We start from the raw sequence: 20,966 nt of genomic DNA on the forward strand, positions 1-20,966 counted from the left end.
GTATTTAAAACAATACAAGCTCTTAAAGTATTTTGTTACAAATCAGATCTTATTTTTTGCTATCCAGCAAAATACAAATAACAAAATACTCAAAAGTAGCTAAATATGTATGTTAAACACATTTAATTGAAACACTGCCCATCTCTGGTGTTGCTGGAGGTCTGCTGATTAATGTCAGACACAGAATACAATAGATAGAAATAAAATATTACACAGAAAAATCCTGCATTTAGCATGAACAACGGTGACACTATTATCACCATTAGGTTTATATGGTGAACCTTGCATTTTGAGTCCAATATTCATTGTCATTTTAGCTCAGTTTTGGTCTCCACCAAGTCGTGAGGGAAATATCTCCCTCTTCACATGCTAAATGCTCCACTGTGTTCATCACTATGTTGCTAACTGCTGCTTGGCGCTGAGCAGGTAGTTAACAGTGAATGTTTAGAGTGTCATTTGTTTTGTTTTGTTTTTGCTAGAAAAACAGCCATCTGACATCGCTAGTTGCTAGACAGCGGTAAGACTGAACCAAAACAGTAACATAGCAGCAGAGCAGAAAACCAAAACACTGAGCTGAACGACACTGTAAAGCTCCATGAGGCTAAGGGGAGCCCAGAGTGGACAAACCAAACACTGGGTCTAGATAGGGACATCTGCGTTTTCACATTTTTGCATTTTCGCAACAGCCACTGTAGTAAGAAGCCCTTCCATGGCAAACAGTATCAGAAAAACACACGTTTAAAATACCTGGTCCGCTTGTTTTGGAGAGGAAGAGACCTCTGTCGATAATTTGGCTCTCGCTAAAAAAAACCTGAATATCTGGATGCGAAATGAGATGAGCACACACAAGTTTCAGCTGGTTGCAATCTGTAATCCTCACCGCTAGACGCCACTAAATCTCTCTAAATCTTACACACTGGACCTTAAACTTTCATAATGACATAGTTCAATCACACACCAGAAGACATATTTATTCAGTATTCTAGTGTTGGTCTTTAGAGATATTCTATGAATGGAGAACATGTCTCTGTGGATTCAGAAGATTCATCAGCTCTGTGTTTGTTCCCACTGGGGATGAGCAAGTGGAGATTCTCAGCTGCACTGAAGCAGAAGGACATAAAAAGCTGGCAAACAGGAAATTTAACTGTTCATATGAATGACTGCAGCAGGAAGTTCAGTAATAAGTAGGATGAATTCAAAACACGAGGACAGAATGAAAGATGAGGACACGCTGATGGACGCACACGGCACTCAAGCTCATGTTTTGACCAAAATGTCAGGTCATTAAAACTTAATGGGATTTTAATAAGGATGTTGGCAGGGACAGACAGATAGGGAGAGAGAGATGAACATTCACCTTTAAATACATGTATTAGAAAAAAAAGTCCAGTTGCCATGCCAACACTACCATTGCAGGCCCCTGGAGTCCTTGGGGTTATTGAAGGCAGGACATTCAATTACACTGAACTCTGAATGTGACGTGAGTTTATAATAAACAATGCAGACGCTGATGTCATAGTGGAAATTAGCGGGTGCTGGCATATTTCAAAAGGATGTCATTGAAATGTATCTTTAAGAAGAACATTAAAATGGCAAACGTGTTATGAGCTGTTTCCAAAGCTGTAAAGCATGAGCTGTTTCTTGTTTAAAAAGAACACATCTGAGAGTCAAGTTTCTGACAGCACACCTTTCAACAACACATTAGAGTAACACATGAGGTTATAAATATACGGTACATACATCATGTGTTTTCACAAGTTAGATATGCATCTGATGAAAATGAGATGCATAGTACTTGTACAGTACCATTTGAATCATAAGAACCATCAACTCATTACCAAGGAACTTCCTGTGTCCCAGGGCCATATTGCACTTTACTGATGTGTATCTGTTGGCCTCTTCCACTTTCTGCTCTACGTTTGCTCAATGGCCTTGCGTAAATAACAGTGACACGACAGCGTTAGATTGGTGTTACACCGTCTAATGTGGGTATTTGCTCATAAACTATGCATTAAGAGTAAATTGTGCATGTGTGTCTGAAAGAGAGAGACAGAGAGAGAAAACTTCAGATAACTGTTCAGGTAGGCAGCCAATTCTGTAAGTCTTACTTTAAAGCTGCATTAATACATTTTTTGTCCGCTCCATGGCTCCAGAACTAGCTGAAAACACAATACAGATATATTATGACAGTGTATTACATACAGTAGATGTTGGTCGGCACGCCCCCAGTTTGGAGAAGCAGGCTGGAGTCTGACATGGAAGCTCAGCAGTGTAATGCTGTAGAGGGGTCAGCAACAAAATGTATTTTAGTTTCCTAAATAAAGTCCCATCAAAACAACCAAACGACCAAACAAAAAAAATATATATTTAGAATATTTTCACTGCTTTAACTTAATGTCGGAGAGTGATTTCCAACAGAGAAATGAAGCCATTACATCACTCTTTTCAAAGCCAGACTCCATTGAGAAAACAGAGATTTAACATTGCTGAACACAGGAGCTGCTGGTCTACCACTGCCTCGATCAGTTCTTTTGTATGTGTTATTGTGTGACTTTGGTGAGTCCAAACTAATCCTTTTAAATGCCAAAGTCACACAATAACTCAAACTAACTAACTGACCGAAGCAGCAATAGTCCAGCAGTTTCTGTGTTCAGCAAGATAAAATTACCGTTTTTGTCAGTGGAGTCTGGTGGCTAAACGAGAGCACAGATGGGGAACTGAAACCAATAATGGCTTTCCCATCTGAAAGGGCTGTCTGACAGAAAGTTAGAGCAGTGAAAATACACTCAATATAGGTACACTTCAACTGATATTGATTGTTTTAGGTGGCTAAAAAACGTTTTGTTGCTGACCCCTATCCACAGCCTTACATTGCTTGGCTTTTGACTGGCACTCCAGCCTGCTTCTCCAAACTGAGAGCGTGCTGACCGCCATTTACTGTGTGTAATACACTCACCATGGATAGGTACCCTAAACAAGCCCATTTCAAAGAATCCGACCTATCCCTTTAACTTTGCCTTCTTTGTTTTGCCTTCCTGGTTTTGACCTCTGCCCGTTCTCACATGATAAAGATTCTGGACCTTCCCTCAAGTTGTGCTTCTGGGTTTCTGTCTGCTCTGTGGCAGCCACTGTTACAGTATGAAAGCTGAGATATGGGCTGGGGAACCATAACGACAAGCTCCAAACATTAAAAGGCTTCATAGAGCTTAAAATGTGAGTGCTTATTCTTTGTGGGTTTGTCACTACAACTAAACCTTCACATTACCCAGGCATTTTATCCATGATTATAAAAAACTTGACTTGATGATGAATCTCACATAGGTTACACATGTTGTATATTTAGCACCTTGAGGAACAGTATATATAATCATTAGATGTGAGATCACTCCCACCAAATTTAATAGTAAGAAAGACAAACAGAAACATACAAGTGACCTGCCTTAGGAGGATGGGTTTAAATAAGCCGGGGTGTCCAAACTTTGTTTTTTAATGGGGGCCAGATACCTGGAGGCCAGCCGCTTCTCAAATTATTTAGGTTTTTAAAAAGAGAAAAAAGTCACATACAAATGAGACAAACCCAATTGTTTCATTTTTCAGAGATAATGTATTTAAGTTTCCGCTGCTCCTGAAAGCTGTGGCCCTCGCTGCTGATTTTACGCTTCTTTGCTGTGGCCATGTCTGCTACCTAGCAGGAACTGCCTGATGCTTGGTAACTGTTTGTTTGCTTGTTTACTATCACTTCATGAAAACACATTAGTTCCACCTGCATAGGTCCTACTTGGGGCTACAAACTGTGTGACAGTCCTGCCATTGTTAGGTGAAAAGAAAAAATGCAAAATGATCTTGCATGATTAACCATTATTGTGTGGTGGGCCACATATAGATTTTGAATGACAAGCCGATGGCTGTTTACAATTTTTCCCCCAGGCTGGATTTTGGTAGATGAACTGCCTGCTGTCATTCAAGGATGAGCTCTCCCCAAGCATCTTCTAACCGCTTCATCCTCTTGAGGGTCGCGGGGGGGCTGGAGCCTATTCCAGCTGACATCGGGTGAGAGGCAGGGTACACCCTGGACAGGTCGCCAGACTATCGCAAGGCTGACACATAGAGACAGACAACTACTCACGCTCACATTCACACCTACGGACAATTTAGAGTTATCAATTAACCTAGTCCCCAATCTGCATGTCTTTGGACTGTGGGAGGAAGCCGGAGTGCCCGGAGAGAACCCACGCTGACACGGGGAGAACATGCAAACTCTGCACAGAAGGGCTCCCACACCCGGGATCGAACCGGGAACCCTCTTGCTGTGAGGCGACAGTGCTGGCCACCACACCACCGTGCCCCCCCCCCCCCCAAACTTTCACAAAAAAAACAGACAACAAATATAATTATATATAATCATATTTACCAGGTCATCATTACAAGTTTGATGTAGTCATTAATTACACTGAATAATGAAGGGTTAAAGTTAAAATAGACTATAAAAAAAAAAGAAGAAGCTGCTAGTAGACATAGTTTCTGTGGATTATCTGGTATTAAGGTGGTTTATCTGTTGCATATGATGTCATTAAAATATGTTTCCTGGTCTTACTTTAGCATGATATATTTCTTCAAATACTGTCATTTCCTTATTTTTCAATGTAAAGTTCATGTAATATTATTAGAAGTAATTCTGTTTAACATCATGAAGTGAACCTCAGTGTACTGCCACAATATCCATCCATGTACCACAAGCACACACTGAAAACTGAGGGGGAAGAACTACTTGCTGAATATTATTGATACAATGGCTTCCCCTAGTGGTGATTACTAGGGAAATCACACAATTGAAATACACAGTACATTACATTACAGTGACTCAAACGCTTAACCTTTAGTGGCCAGAGTTCAGCTCACTGGTGGAAGAAGTACTCAGAGATTTGACTCAAGTGAAAGTGTCAATACCACTGTGTGAAAATACTATGTTACGAGTTAAAGACTCTTTCCCCACTTTTAAGAAAGGCCAGCTAGCTGTTTATTTCAAACTTGAGAGTTGAGCAATGCCCAAAACAACAAACAGAAGTTCACATGTTCAACCCTTAACTTCCCTAACAAAACAAAAACAAGCTTCTAACCCGAGCTCCTAAAATCCAAAACCAGAGAAAACATGGCAATGCCAAATAACAAGGGCTTCTCACTCCTATGACGGCTCAGCCTTAGTGATAGAATGAGGAGCACAGACATCCGGAGGGAGTTCAGAGTAGAGCCGCTGTTCCTACGCGCCAAAAGGAATCAGTTGAGGTGCTTCAGGCATCTGATCAGGATGCTTCCTGGGCGCCTCCTGTTAGAGGTTTTCCAAGCACTTCCCGCTGATATTAGGCGCCAAACAGACCCAGAACATGCTGGAGGGATCACATATCTTGTCTGGCTTGGGAACACCTTGTGATCCCCAAGGAGGAGCTGGAAAGCATCGCTGGGGAGAGGGACATCTGGGGTGCTTTGCTTGGCATGTTGCCCCCACGACCCAGCCCCGGATAAGGAGATGAAAATGGATGGACTTTTACTAAACTGCATTATAATGAGTATTACAAACTGATAGCACTACAAAGTAGTAGACCAGATTCAAACTGGTCAAATGGCTCCTTTACAACTAACAAAGTTACTTAATTGAAACACACCCGCTTGCCTGTGGCAGTACTTACACAACAATCTTATGAAACATACAGACTAGATGCTGGTTTTGTTGGCAGTGGTAGAGATGAAGCAGGGGGGAGCTTCTGTCAGATGGAGTTTAAAAAGACTGCTGTCATCCATTGGACCATCCAGAGCCTGCAATCCCTTCGTGTGGACCAATCAGCAGGCACCACCTGTTTTCCATCACTTACTCACAGTCACACACATGCACTGAGGGAAGGAGAGAGAGATCTGACATATCACAACCTAAAGAGACAGGCACATCAATACAAAGTAACTCAGGGGTCATTACACCTGCTTTCAAAATGTCACTCAAGTACAAAAGAATTAACAGAATAAATGTACTTTGTTGAATTCCACCACTGGTTAAATTCACAAAACAAACTCACTACTGAAGACATAGAGAGGGAGTCAGCAGGCCACCTCTCGACCAGCTAGGTTCACAGTAAAAACAAAACAAAACATAATTCAAAATTAAAAGTGGGAGAGGAGAGGGAGAACAAGCACAGATATTTCAACGAGCTATACAACAGTATAAGCTAAAAGTAAGAAGTTGCCAACATGGCTAAACAGCAGCACACATTGTGCGTTTGTTTAGGGAGTGTCACAACACTGTAAAACAAATACCCTTGGTTGGGAAGGGAACAACCAGACCCCCCCATGACCTTGATAGGGACACCAGATCAAATAGCAACGTATCACCACAAGTTAATGTGTCATTATGGCCTATGAACCAACTTCAGACACTTACTATGCCAATTAAGAAAGGTAATGAACAAATGAATATATATATGAAAAATAATTAAACATAACAGCTTGTCATGGTAAATGCGGTATCATAGTGTAGTCCCATCTGTTTGTTTCTTATTCAAGAGTGACATGATTTGACTCAATGAACCTGTGTGATCACTGCCCAGATCTTGCACAACAGAAGCTGCTTGTTCCGTGGATACCAGCTCCAGATCATCTTTTAGCCAACTATCTATAAGAAATTGTATTTTTGAAGCAGTTTCTTGATTCAATATTATTGATACAATGGTGCCCCCTAGTGGTGAATAGTAAGGACCTCACTCTATTGAAACATACTGTAGGCTACATTACAGACTGCATTTTTACTTAAGTAAAAGTAATGATTCGATAGTGTAAAAATACTAAATTAATCTACACACAACTGGCTCTCTTCAACATCTACCGCATCTGGCTGGACAGGCTGTGACATCACTGAACAGAGAGGGTGCACAGAGCAGCTCCTTTCATCAACAGACCATTTCTTCTTCCCATCATGTGTGATTCAGCAGTGGAATGTCTTCTGTTTAACTTCTTTTTTTTTTTTTTGCATGACTGAGAGAACCAAGCAGGAATTTATATGTCATTCTTATATATATGGAAAAACAAATCAGATCAAATCAAAGGAGCATAGTTATATAACACACTTGAAGAGGGATATTTATGACTATGAAACCTTAAAGGAATAAACTATTCCTTCACAGCATCATACCAAAATGATTCCATAACCAACACTGGTTCTCAGCAAGATTACTCAGAAGCTTCCACTCTATTTGAAAAAGGGCTCTTTCCATATGTACAGTAAAAAAGTCATCCATTTTATCCAGCTGAAAATGGTATATTTTCCTTGATGTCAGCTCTCATGGAAGATGCTATTGCAAAATGGCTGCAGTACTAATATCATCCACCAAATAAACTAGATAACATATTACAACAAATGTTGGTTTAATAGCAGTCTGTTGAAAGAGGATTGTCCCTATGTAAATAAAAAAATAATACAAATACTATATTTGTAAATTACTTAATAGATGCTAACAGTAAGATTATGATCTTCCATATGGTCCAGTATGTACACCACCGGAATATAATAAAATAATTGTATCAATAACCAATGTTTAGAAAAATGCTATAGCTAAAAAAGACATTAACTAGTATGCTGCCCATATACTAGAGACCAGTCATGGATGATTGGAAGTAAAATTAATTAAAAAAAAAATATATATATATATTATATGTTAATTGAGACAAAGTCCAGAGGTGGCTAATGATCCACAATGATAAATACACATTTAACTTAAAAACAGTAATTTTCGGGGACTTGAGTAGCAGCAAATCAGAGATTAGTAACATTGTGATATTGTTTAGCATACCATTTATGATAAAACCGAAAATAACCACGCAGCTTAACCTTTCAGAATTCAAAACGTATCTTAAAACACAGTATATGATAAAAAAAAAAAAGATTAGTGTCTAAAAGAAAACTACAAACCCTAAGATTACTTAAAGGATGGGAACGACTAAACCTTGGGTAAGGATGGGAATAGACAGCCCCAATTCGGTACTGACCCTGTGCCCACTGGATCAGATTTGGCCCTGTCGGAACCATATTATGCTGATGAAGAATTACTTATCATATATTTATATGACTATTCCCTTTCATTATTATTGCAATCATTATAACTATTGATATTATCATTAACTTACCTAAACTTTATGCTGTTACTTGTTTTGCCCATTCACCTACCTCTATTAACACACATTTGTGTGTGTGTGTGTGTGTGTGTGTGTGTGTGTGTGTGTGTCAGCATGTGTTTGCCCATTTTATGTATTACATCATTTGTGGAGATGTGTGTATGTGTGTCTATGTATTGTATATGTGCATATGTTATGGTACTTGTTTGGAGGAATTGGTTAACATGCTAATGGTGAGTCTGAGGGAGGCTTAGCCATGACTATGTGACCCCCAGATATGCATGATATGTATATGTGCACCGTGCTGTGTGTTGCTATATGTTGTTTATGTGTTATTTGTCTTAGTAAAAAAAAACACACAAAAAACGATGATGTTAGTGATGACGGACTATGATGACAGTTTTCCTGCTTATCAGATTTATTTATTTATTTGAAGCTGTAATATAATACCCGCTGTCACACACAAGAAAAACACACCCAACAGCAAACACAGTAAGGTTATGTGGCATGCCTTTATTGATATGAAACAGTATTTACAGCTAACTTAACAGTCGGTGATTTCACAGATCGGAAAGAGAGAATGTGCTTGGCAGTGTGGATAAGAGATGGGTGTGGGAATGGAAACAAAGCAGTGAGCGAAGAAAAGAAGGCGGTGATCACTAATCCAGTGGCACCGGCAGGTCCTGGTGGTTATTGACCTCTAGATGGTAGTGATTGATCTCAGGCTGTTCACTGTTGAGCTCAGCGTACTCAACTGAACCCTGCTGACACACAAAGCAGAGCCATTAAACACTGTCGTAGCTGATTCATTTATTACCTGATCGTTAAACACAAAGCAGTTAAGACTAAAGTATACATCAGTGCCATTGCTTAGTATGAGTATTACTGTGATATTTAAAACCATTGCAGGATGAGGTTATAAAATCTATTTTGTGGCCTCTGGTAATATGTTAGCTAAACAATTACTCCTGCATGACTTCAGATCTGATTTTAAACTGTGTTTTCATCCATCTCCCTAACCACCTAAGTGCTAATCCCTATTTTTACTGGAGCAAAACCCAATAACACACTCCCAGAGGAGGCTCTGTTTTCCCCATAATACAAACTTCAGATTGTCTACTGAACATGAGTTTCCTGAGGAGCAGACAAACCATAATAAGACTACTGTCAGGCCAAACTGTGTTATCTGCCATCAAGAAGATACCCTGATGAAAGAATCAACTGTTTTTAGATCATGATGTCACATCCTTAGCTTATTATTTCACATTCCTCTCTTTAGCCGCCTCCAACACCATGTAGGGACAAACAGTGCGGTGAGGAGCAGCGGTGATTAAGGCATGCTGGGGGACAGTGTGCTGGCTGAGATGGGCTTGGAGGTAATTTGACTGGGCCACGGCGCTGATGTGATCGAGTGATAGGGAAGGAAGCCCCAGCCCAAATGCCTTTGTTCTTGTCTGGAAACTTTGACAGCCGTTTCCCTCTCATTCTGGATTAACGGTCTGCAAAGGATCGCTGTGAGCAAGAGGCAGCCGGTGCAGAGACACAGCAATGATTTCAGTCATTTACAAGGAACATACATGAGTAATGCTACTGTATAAACATCATTAAATAAGTCATTGTTCAATATAATGGTGAAGAACAGTTGTGGGACCACTTTACATGTGTGACTTAACAGTAAATTAAGTTTGGTCAAACTCACTTACCATATGAGCTTAGTTATAGATGTAATGTAATGGAAGTAAATGGAGGCTTTAAAACACTTTAGCATTATGACATTTATCCATAATCAGTGAGATTGTACTGTATACAGGTGTTATGTAACAAAAACAAACTAATAAACTAAACTAATAGTTATCACCATGGAACTTCCCAAGCTGATTACTTACATTAAGACAACTGTTTTATTGTATGACAATTTTTCTGAAACTGTATGTTTGAATATGCAAATGATATATTATCTAATAAAATATATGCTAATCTGCACATATTTCCAAAACAGAAATCTGATCACTGGATAAAGCTAGGTTCATATATTCTTTTTGTTGCCCTGTTATAGTGAAAGATTTTTACTGAGGGCTTTATGGATGTCTCTTTTTATCACTCCATAAAGCAGAAAGTACTGTCAACACTCTTTAAAAAAAAATAAATAAATAAAAAACTTTTCACCAACTTTTTATGTGAAAAGTTGGGGCAGCAGTAGTTCAGTCCATAGGGACTTGTGTTGGGAACCAGAAGGTCCCTGGCTCAAGACCCCATCCAGACCAAACATGGAGTGTGGACTGGCAGCCAGAGAGGTGCCAGCCCACCCCCTGGGCACCTGTGCACATGTGTCTATTTCAGGCCTGTGCGTATATGACAAGAGTTGAAAAAATTGAATTTCCCCTTTGGGTTTGATAAAGTATATCTTCTTCTTCTAAAATATTCTTTAACTCAGGCTATGGATGATATATGAACAAACCCCTCTGCAAACCTTCCGAATATAGAGAGGAATACAATTGGAAAGTTTGGTATATTTAAGTGCTTCTGAAGAGGAAATTTCTGGCTCAGAGTTTGAGATAAAAAAAACAAACTCATTTTAAGAAAACAGCCATGAAAGATATGCACTGTAAAATTCCACACGTTTAGACAAAAACTAAGACACTAGGGTAAAAACTAATTAACAGCATCACAATGAAACTTCCCCAGTTCCCCAACTGTTTTATTGTATGACAATTTTTCTGAAACTGTATGTTTAAATATGCAAATGATGTATTATCTAACAAAATATATGCTAATTTGCACATATTTCCAAAACAGAAATCTGATCACTGGATAAATCAGGTTTAAAATTCTTGTTTCATGTTGTTTTCATATTAGAGTCAAAGGTTTTTACAAAGGGGATTTAGAGTATCACTTGTGAAGTGTCAACAGCCATAAAAAAAAAAACCATTTTCACCATGTTTATAGGAATACAATCTTGTATAAATCAGGCTATGGATGACATATGAATAAACAGCTCTGTACAAACCTTCAGAATATAGGGAGGCTTTTGCTGTATTTAAGTGCTATTGAAGTACAGATTTCTGGCTCAGATTAAATCCATTTTGAGAAAATGATTTGTATTGTAAAATTCCATATATTTTTAGACTCAAAATTAGATATTACAGATGAATAGGGTAAAAACTTTAATTAATAAATATCTCAATGAAACCCCAGTTGATTACTCACATTAGAACAATTATTTTTTGTATTACAAAAATGTTATGTTGTATTTAATTATGCACATGAGGCACTGTCTAATATAATATGCACTTTTTGTATAAATTCCAGAACAGAAATGTGAACCAAAATAAACACCTATAAACACATCTTTTTTGGGGGGGGGGGGGGGGACAGGGACAGGGACATTTTCTTTTCACTAGTTTGGAGGAAGACTAAAAACTAGCCCAAAATCTTTAGAATTGACTTGCAAAATCCACCTGGCCACACCCAGTTGGTGAAGCGCAGGTGCGCTGCGCCCCCGCCTCGCCCGGTCTGCGAAACTAGAGCCCATTATGTTTATCTGGTCTGTACGACATCTATTGCACGTCTGTCCGTCCTGGAAGAGGGATCCCTCCTCAGTTGCTCTTCCTGAGCTTTCTACCATTTTTTTCCCCGTTAAAGTTTTTTTGGGGGGAGTTTTTCCTTATCTGCTGTGAGGGTCCAAAGGACAGAGGGATGTTGTATGCTGTAAAGCCCTGTGAGGCATGTGATATGGGCTTTATAAATAAAACTGAAATGAACTGAACTAAATTGAGCTGAGTTTGAGATATCAATACAGTGGATATGAGATCGTTTTTTGTTTTTTTGTTTTTATTCATAAAGAGTCAATGAGAAAAGTCACAGCGGCCATCTACAACATGTAAGGCAGATCTGACATGTGAACTGTTTTAATAGAAACTCTAAGAGATTGAAATCAAGTGTCTTCAAGAAATCCTGTTTATTATGGATATCAAATAAAGTATGTGAACTTTTGATTTTGTTTTCTGAAAAAATAAAACTGCCTACAATTGTGTAACTATAATATATATATATATATATATATATACATACAGCATATGAATTATATATGTAGTGTAAACAGGCTTCAAGTTTTAGTCAAGCAAAAAGAAAATAAAGATATATAATGATAATTATAAGAAGAACTTGTTTGATTGTGCAGCTGATTACTCACATAGTCATGATGATCAGCAGCACCTAAAGGAAAAAACATCACAGGTTAAATGTGTGTTGGGTGTGTATCCTGCTCACTCACTTGCTCACCTCAGAGTTATTCATTAGTCATATGACGTGGCTGAGCTTGCTGACTCACTTGTTCTTCCTCTGTAGAGGCCCTTTGTTTCAGCCATAGACTGTATTCATCATGACCTGTCCCTGTCATCTGATTCAGTATTTAAAATATTCCCTTACAGATGCTTCTATCCACAGTTTGGGATTATTTTGTCACTCTTGAACAGGAAACATTAGGACTCCGATGGACTGCTTGATAGACACATCCAGCAACTGGCTGCTGTTTTAATAACAGGAAGTTCCTGCCAGCAGTAACAGGATATGGTCACAGTTCTGTAGCTGGCTTGGGTAAACTTTCTTTCCAAATATCTGTCTCTTTAGCTGGCAAATGCTCCACTTTGTTACCTAGCTAGTTGCTAACTATATGGGCAGATAGTGGACGGTGGGTTTATCACCTGCCTGCTATGGTGACAAACGAGGCTGATGAAAGAAGTGTGAATGAACCAAGACAGTAAAGTTATGGGCTGGAAATCCAAAACAATAAGTTGGAAGAAGCTAAAAGGCTTCGCAGGGCTGTAGGGAAATGCAGAGTTGGTGATGATTTCGGTTTGTCACTATGAGCAGCCCCTTTCACAATTGCACTTGATCATTTACTCCATTGTTGATATAAAAACAGTCATCAGTGCAGCTTTTAACATGTTAAACTCACCATGTGGAGAGTTTTGGAGCTCGCTGTACACTGTGTCTGTGCCTTTTCTCAGGGGGACTGTTAATGTAAGAAGCAACACATTAGTGTGACTAAACATCAAAAGACAAAGTTTGGCAGATACTGTCTGTTTGATTTATCATTAGCAGAAATCTAAAAGAAGACGGGTTGTGTCACACTCTGTAACTGCCATCTTCCATGCCTGTTGGGACCTTGAGCACGGGACCATAACGAAGAAGGAGCCAGTATCAGCAACCAGCCTGGCAATTAGCTCAACCCTTCCTGTTTATAACTTCTGTGGTGATTCTGGAAATCCCAGCAGTTCACCTCACAGTTACAGCAACTTGGAGATGTATTAATTATGGGTAATTAGGCCCCTCCCAGGAAGTGTTGGTCTGTATTATCGACTGTAAAGGAATGTGGGCAAAATAGAGAAAAATGGTTTTGGCGGGGAGATTTAATACAGACGGACAGAGAGTTATAAAAATAATAGTTTGGAGGGTAAGAAACAAAACAGGCAGAAAAAAGACAGGCTGGGAGATGGACTCAGAACAATTTTTGTGTGTGTGTGTGTGTGTGTAATGTGTTTACCTCTGGCAGGATCCACTGGCCGGGGATGCACCACTTCAGTGTACTCCACATCAGGCTCGTTTGACCCCATGCTGCTCTCCTCGTCGCTGGCTGCACCGAAACACATGAACGTTGTAAACATGCTAAACCCTCTACATGACTTCATAAACCATTATAACAAGGGTACTGTTTTCTTTAGCATGTAAGTTCATTGTTGACCTTGAAAATGGACATATTGACAAAACAATCCCAATTTGAGGTCCACTTACTGGCCTTTTCTGAGCTTTCAACCGTACCATTCATTCAAAAATGAAAACCAAATCATTCAAAAACATGTAATCTCTTTCCACTGCTATGCTGATGACACCCAGCTCTATCTTCCCCTCAAACCAAACGACCAATCCAAACTCACCAATATCTTCAACTGCATCAATGAAATAAAGTCCTGGATGGCAGTAAACGTCCTTCGACTAAATGAAGCTAAATCCGAAATCATTCTCTTTGGCCCCTCTGACAACATCAACCTGATATCCAACAGTCTTGGCAACCTGTCCACTCTTATCAAACCTCATGTCAAAAACTTCTGTGTCATTTTCGATTCTGCACTCACGTTTGATCAACAGGTCAGCTCAGTAGTCAAAGCCAGTTTTTTCCAACTTCGCACCATCTCAAAAATCAAACCATTCCTCAGTTTCAAGGACCTAGAAAAAGTCATCCATGCTTTCATTTCCACCTGCTTGGATTACTGCAACTCTCTTTACACTGGAATTAATCAGTCATCTCTCTCCTGTTAACATTTAGTGCAAAACGCTGCAGCCAGACTTTTGACAGGTACCCGAAAGAGAGACCACATCACCCCTGTCCTAGCCTCTCTCCACTGGCTGCCAGTGCAGTACCGTATTGATTTTAAACCTCTTTTATTCACATACAAAGCCCTGAATGGAGTGGCCCCCTCCTACATGACAGAACTTTTAACCCCATACTCCACCTCCAGATCCCTCAGGTCGGCTGACCTAGGGCTTTTAACATTCCCCCCTCTGTCAGACTTGCCCCCTCAATCGACTCTTTTAAATCAAGGCTAAAAACGTTCCTTTTTACTAAAGCTTTAGCGTCCTCCTGATGTTGCCTTTGTGTTTATTTGTGCTTTGATCTATGTTGGTTGCTGTTTTTAAATGTGCTTTATAAAAAAATTTGACTTGACTTGACATACTGTGCGGTTCCCAACTGGTCCAGCCACTGGTCCAGATTTCTCCTTAGTCATTAGTTCAAGGTCCACACAGTTTAATACATTAAGCGTCATGCTTGCATTTGGCCATGTCGTCGAGCTAGTTTGCTGTCTCTGTCAAGTAGCTGTCCATTGGCCACTCTCTCTCAACAGCTGGAAACGGCACTTAAAAATAAAACCTCTGCACCAGAAATTTACTGTACTTAAAAATAAAGTGTGTTTTTTCCAAACTTGAAATGTTAGCAACTCACTTGCGTTCTATTCAGAATATGCCCACGACCCACTTTTGGAACACAACCCACCAGTTGGAAACCACTGCTGTAGATAACTAGATAACTATTCTTTGAGGCGCAAGCAACAGACATCCCACTTATCCCACTATAAGAATGGTTCTTTTAGCCTCATTCAGTGAGTATAGCTGCCAGTCTGTGTAGACTTGAATCCGATTCAGTCACTTCTCATTTACTTAGAGTAGCAGGCAGCGTGAGCAGTACCATACAATAACAGCGAGAGGCAGGTGGGGAAAGTTGGGGATTTATGAACACGCAGACGTTCAACAATTTGACCTGGTACATCACAGATACTAAAACGACTCGTTCAAAAGTTTGTTTGTTCATTTCTGCCCATCGCTATTTTTAAGAGGTAGAGTTTACCCTCCATAACTGGTTCAGGAAGTTATTACACTTAAAGTGAGATATGTCACTTTTTAAAAAAAACAAATGAAACGACACATTCTGCATCTTACAAATGGAAAGTTAAATTCATAAGCTCATTTTAATACAATACATTCAGACAGTTTGCTGCTAGCCTTACTTGGTCTGATATGTCCAGTGGCTAATGTTAGCTAATGTTAGCACACCTTGGGTAGATATATTGCTGTGCAACTGAAATTAGTGAGTCAGTTTGTTGACATTATGACTGCAACTTTTACACTACATTTTAGTATTTACCATTAGCCCAAATGCGGACGTTGTTGCCACAGTGGCTGCTGTTCAGTAAAAGTTACATGGTAGGCTTTAAAGGTCCAATGTGTAGAATTTAGCAACAGCTAGCAGTCAAACTTTCCCATGTGCCAAGCGTGTAGGAGAGCGAAAACGTACATGGCCCTTATTAGAACCAGTTTTCGATTTGTCACTTCTGGGCTACTGTAGAAACAGCATGGTAGACTCTGTGAAAGAGGACCCTGTCCGTAAACAGCCCATTCTAAGGTAACAAAAACATAATTCTTAGTTTCAGGTAATTACCCACAAATGAAAACATTGTTATGAAAATGATATATTTAATTTCTATCCCCCTAAATTCTAAACACTGGACCTTTGAGAAAAAAAGTTAAAGTGAGGCTCAATTCTTAGTAAGTTCACCATGTTACATATACGTGCTTTCATTGAGCTTGACAAGCCCAGCTCACCTGCTTCAGGTGGTCGCTCGCTCCACACACTGACTGCTGCGTTGTCAACCCTCACTGTGAAACACATAGACACATCAGGTCATAAGAGGGGTTTTAATTACACTGTAAAAATTCTGCACTAATTAGAATAAAGAAATTTACCGTAATGGGTATAGGTAACAGGTTAACAGTAAAATGACACGTTACTGAGCCACCTGTATAAGAATCACCTGACATCTAGTAATTGTGTCTTATTCTTACAGGAACTTTCGAGTAAAAACACATATTCACTTTCATGCCGAGAGTTTTATTGTAAGATTGATACCACTCTTTAGTCTATTTGCTAAATATGAAGCTACTGCCAGCAACCAGTTAGCTTAGCTTAGAATTAGGACTGGAAACAACCCAACTCTGTACAATGTCAACTTTGATAATGTGTTTTATCTTGTTTGTTTGATCCATACATAAAACAAAGTGTAAAAATTTAAAGCTGTGGTTTTAAGGGGGGGTCACTTCATAGTCAGGTCATTCTTCTCAAGTAACTCTCAACAAGCAACTACACATATTTCCCAAAATGTCCAACTATTTTTATATTACCAGAAGTCTGAGATCAAGATTATAATCTGTGTTTAAAGCAATAACGAAGAGATGAGATACACATCCCTACAATTTGGCCTGCAGCTTTGTTGCTTCTAAAATAAAACCAGTAACAAAGGAGCAGATTTCAAGTCTTCATCTGGTACATACAGATTTCTCCCACTGCCTTGTGCACAATAGGCTGTTAATTCAGCAGCGGCTGCACAATAAGTTCTGGCTAAAACAACTTCCCATTGCAACTTCCCAGTTGGTAATGTAATCTCACACACAACTTGAGCAAGGCTTATGTGATTCATTTCCTCCACCTGCTGCTTGCATTCAAACTTGCCTGGTTTGAAACATAATAAGCCCCACCCTCCCTTACACCACCAGTTTTATCAACACTGAACCCCCCCCCAACCTGCTCTGTGCCAACATAGGAAGTTTTTTGCAGGGTCTATTGTTTCAACTTTACAAGGAAGTCTCTGGTGTGTGTTCTGTTTTAGGAAATGAATCAACCTCATGTTATGCTGGTATTCTTGGGCCTGTGCTTAGACACATACTGTAATGGAAAGCTTAATTCAGGCGTGATCATAATAAACATGTTCTTTGACTTAACATTTTGTGCAGTATAAGATTTTTTAAGCATATAAAGTTAGCCTCAGATACAATAACTGAAGCAAAATGAATGGTTCTGACACACTTCTAAATAAAACCAACATCTTTATTCTACAAGTGTCTCTTCCAACCAGTCAAGGGATCAACCAAAAATATACACACACATTTCCTGTGATGGTGATAAAATGTATATACAAATCAATCTGTCCCCAAACCCATTTAAAGGAACAGTGTGTAAGACTTAGGGGGGATTTAGCAGCATTTAGCAGTGAGGATTGTAGATTACAACCAGCTGAAACTTCTCCTGCATAAAATTCCTACAGTGTTCCTTATTCAGTAGGTTTTTACCAAGAGCCAAATTATCTTCAGAGGTCTCTTCTTCTCCAAAACAAACAGACCCGATGATTGAAACAGGTAAAAAACAGTGAATAAAGCAGTTTCATTTTACAAATCAGTGTGTCTTGGGTGCTGTTTGGCACAGCACCTTTTCCTCTGATAACTTAAGATCTAGATGTTAGGGAAGTTTTTACTTGCTTATGATTAAGTGATTATCGTGGACGAGGACCCACTCCCTATGTCAATATAAATGGCTCATTCTCAGGTAATGAAACAACAATTTTTAGTTTAAGGAGATTTTACACTAAAGAAAACATACCTATTGTATTACATTTCTGCCAATATATCCCCCAAATCCTAAACACTGGGCCTTAAAACATGCACATCAGACAAACAGAGCAGTTGTAACAATAAAGGACATGGAATCACACAGACATGGTGATGGAAGAAACAAAAGGACAAAGACAATAATGTTAAGTATAAAATCAAAGGTCATCTAGATTGCAGGAGGAGGGGAGAGGGAGCAGCGGGCCCTGATGAGGAAACTCATCAGTGAAGAAAATGTCCAAATCCTACAACACTTGACATCACAAGCAGGATTACTGTCTCTTCTGTTCCTTTCCATTCTTGCTCTCAAAGTCCTTTCTTTGAACTTCCTTTTCTTTAAAAGTTAAAAAAAAAAAATCAAATTCAAGTCCCGCCGATTGTGGGGCATCTCTACACTGTGGCTGGGATACTGTAGCTGCTCCTGTTGCTGATGTCAACGGGAAGCGACGCCACGCTATCTCGCGCCCCATTGGTCACTCTCCCCTCCTTGCCATCATAGAGTGGCGCTGCGTCTGGAAGAAGATGATAATGGGTGCTCTAAGCAGTTTGCAACAATTGACAATCACTGCCATGTACTATGATTTAACTACTTAAGCAGCTTCTTCCTGCATAAACACAGCTTGTACCTCAGAGGGTTCACTTCCTACAAAAACTGCATTCTAACAACATCCTACTTTTCCTGCCTCTGCAAAGACATACTTAGACACAAACACACTGTACATGCAAACAGTCAGAGACAGATGAAGACAATACACTCAAACATACACATGTTGTACATGCACATCAACTTGATCAGGAAATCTATAACTGAAAGCAAAATAGATGGTTCTATAAACAGAGGTAGCCGGGTCACCACAACATGGGCCCTGCATGCATATTAGAACATGGATGATGGGATGAGTTGCTGTGGCTACAACAGGGAACATGCTATGACTTTTGAGGCGAGAGAAATGACTCATGGCTGTTAAGATGATGACTAATGAGGACAGTCAGTGGTATACAGATGAATAGTAAAACCGAGCTACCTGTGGCTGCGTTATAAACCTCTGTGTCGTGGGTTAGATTCACTGTTAAAGAGTCATCTGATTTAGGGCTCGAAGGCTTTCTGAGAGATGGTGAAAATAAAGTCAGCTCAGGCGGCAATGAAGTCAAGGAAAAATCTACTAAATGCCAAAATTATCTAAAGCATCAAAACTATATGCAATAAAGTCTGCTACACGCTAATAATGCACTTCAATAACCATACTGGTGGTCCTTAAGTTTGGGAGTTTTTGTACTTTTTATGTATTCCTTCACTTTAATTCTGCCAAACAACTCTTTCTATTTAACAGATAAAAAACCCCTACCAGTGACAGAGATGGGACCAAGTCATTGTTTTGCAAGTTACAAGTAAGTCTCCAGTCTTTGCAGTCAAGTCCAGAGTCAAGTCCAAAATCAAGACAGGCAAGTCCCGAATCAAGTCTAAAGTCCTAAACTTTGAATTCCAAGTCCTCAGCAAGTCATAATTTGCTCTTACCAAATGTAACACCATTTTAACAGCAGAGGGATAATATATTACATTTACATTCATTCAACATATATGGCTCTCCCACAACTTATAGATAACATCACCACAGCATTGGACAATAATACATTTGCAATTGGCATATTCTTGGACTTTTCAAAAGTGTTTGATATGGTAACCTCACCATTATGGCTTTCAGCATGTGGTTATTAGCTGGCTTAGTAATTAGCTTGGGAACAGAGATCAATATGTTTCTATAAATGGTTGTATCTCAAATAAAATCAACTATATTGTGGAGTGCCTCAAGGCTCTATACTTGAGCCTCTTTTAGATAAAAATGACTTTGCCTGGATGTCTGATACTACATTACCATCCCTCTTTGTTGTTATTACTAATATTGTCCTGTCACAAGCAAACTTTTGTTCCTTGGTAAGAGAAACCAATTATACCCTGCCATTTACTGGAAAATGGTTTAGAATGAACAAATGTTTTCTAAATGTCAAAAAATCTAATTTTGTATTTTTCAGGAATAAAAATAAAAGTTGCTCAAAGGAAGATGCTAAACTATTCATCAATAATATTGATATCAATCCGGTTACTTCTGCAAAATGCTTAGGTGTATTAGTAGATGGACAACTGTCCTGGAAAGACCACATTGAGTAAGTGAGAAAAAAACTATGAAGTCTTTTGGCATCATTAGAAATCATTATATGTTTTTGCATGTTTCATGTCTGAATGAAAGAAAACCATTATTGATACAGGTAATTAATTGATTTCTGGCACAGTTTTTAAATAACATACTTTCTAAGCTTTTGGTTTGGAGGAAGGTATCAAGTATTTTCAAGTCAAAAATGCTCAAGTCCAAGTGAGGTTACAAGTCATTGGTGTTTAAGTCCAAGTGGAGTTGCAAGTCTTTTTTGATTTTGCCAAGTCGAGTCTAAAGTCATCAAATTTGTAACTCGTGTCTAAGTCATGTGACTCGAGTCCACACCTCTGACCTCTACTTGTTTATTTTTTTTTAGAGATTTACAAGACTTGGCAACTGGAACACTGTAATTTCCCTTAGGGCTTAATGAATTAAATGCATTATATAATAATATCCTTTATTGCTTTCTTCTAAGTCAGAGAAGTAGATGGATAGCACTCTAGTCTGTGTTCTGAAGAGGTGGAACCAAGTCATTGTTTTGCAAGTCACAATTAAGTCGCAGGTCTTTGCACTCAAATCTTGGGTCAAGACAGACAAGTTCCATATTTTCAAGTTAAAAGGCTCAAGTCCAAGAGAGGTCACGAGTCACTGATCCAAGTCAAGTTCCTA

General features: G+C 39.2%; 1 protein-coding gene across 8 annotated transcripts in view; it reads right to left on the reverse strand.

The window, feature by feature from the left end:
• Positions 1–8,646: 8,646 nt before the first annotated feature.
• Positions 8,647–20,966, reverse strand: part of pecam1b (platelet and endothelial cell adhesion molecule 1b) — a 32,793-nt gene continuing 20,473 nt past the window's right edge. Inside the window, exons 11-16 of one of the 8 annotated variants that reach the window (XM_050043593.1) lie at positions 19,173–19,252; positions 16,312–16,365; positions 13,700–13,789; positions 13,112–13,168; positions 12,347–12,369; positions 8,647–8,915 (exon numbers count right to left, since the gene is read on the reverse strand). In XM_050043593.1, the coding sequence (XP_049899550.1) occupies positions 8,814–8,915; positions 12,347–12,369; positions 13,112–13,168; positions 13,700–13,789; positions 16,312–16,365; positions 19,173–19,252 (406 nt within the window). In that variant the 3' untranslated portion in view covers positions 8,647–8,813. Of the gene's footprint in view, positions 8,916–12,346; positions 12,370–13,111; positions 13,169–13,694; positions 13,790–16,311; positions 16,366–17,580; positions 18,660–19,172; positions 19,253–20,966 lie in introns of those variants that run through there. The other 7 variants (XM_050043595.1, XM_050043594.1, XR_007569895.1 and 4 more) reach the window with 7 other exon arrangements.

This window comes from Epinephelus moara, chromosome 5, assembly GCF_006386435.1.
Source record: "Epinephelus moara isolate mb chromosome 5, YSFRI_EMoa_1.0, whole genome shotgun sequence".
NCBI lineage: Eukaryota > Metazoa > Chordata > Actinopteri > Perciformes > Serranidae > Epinephelus > Epinephelus moara.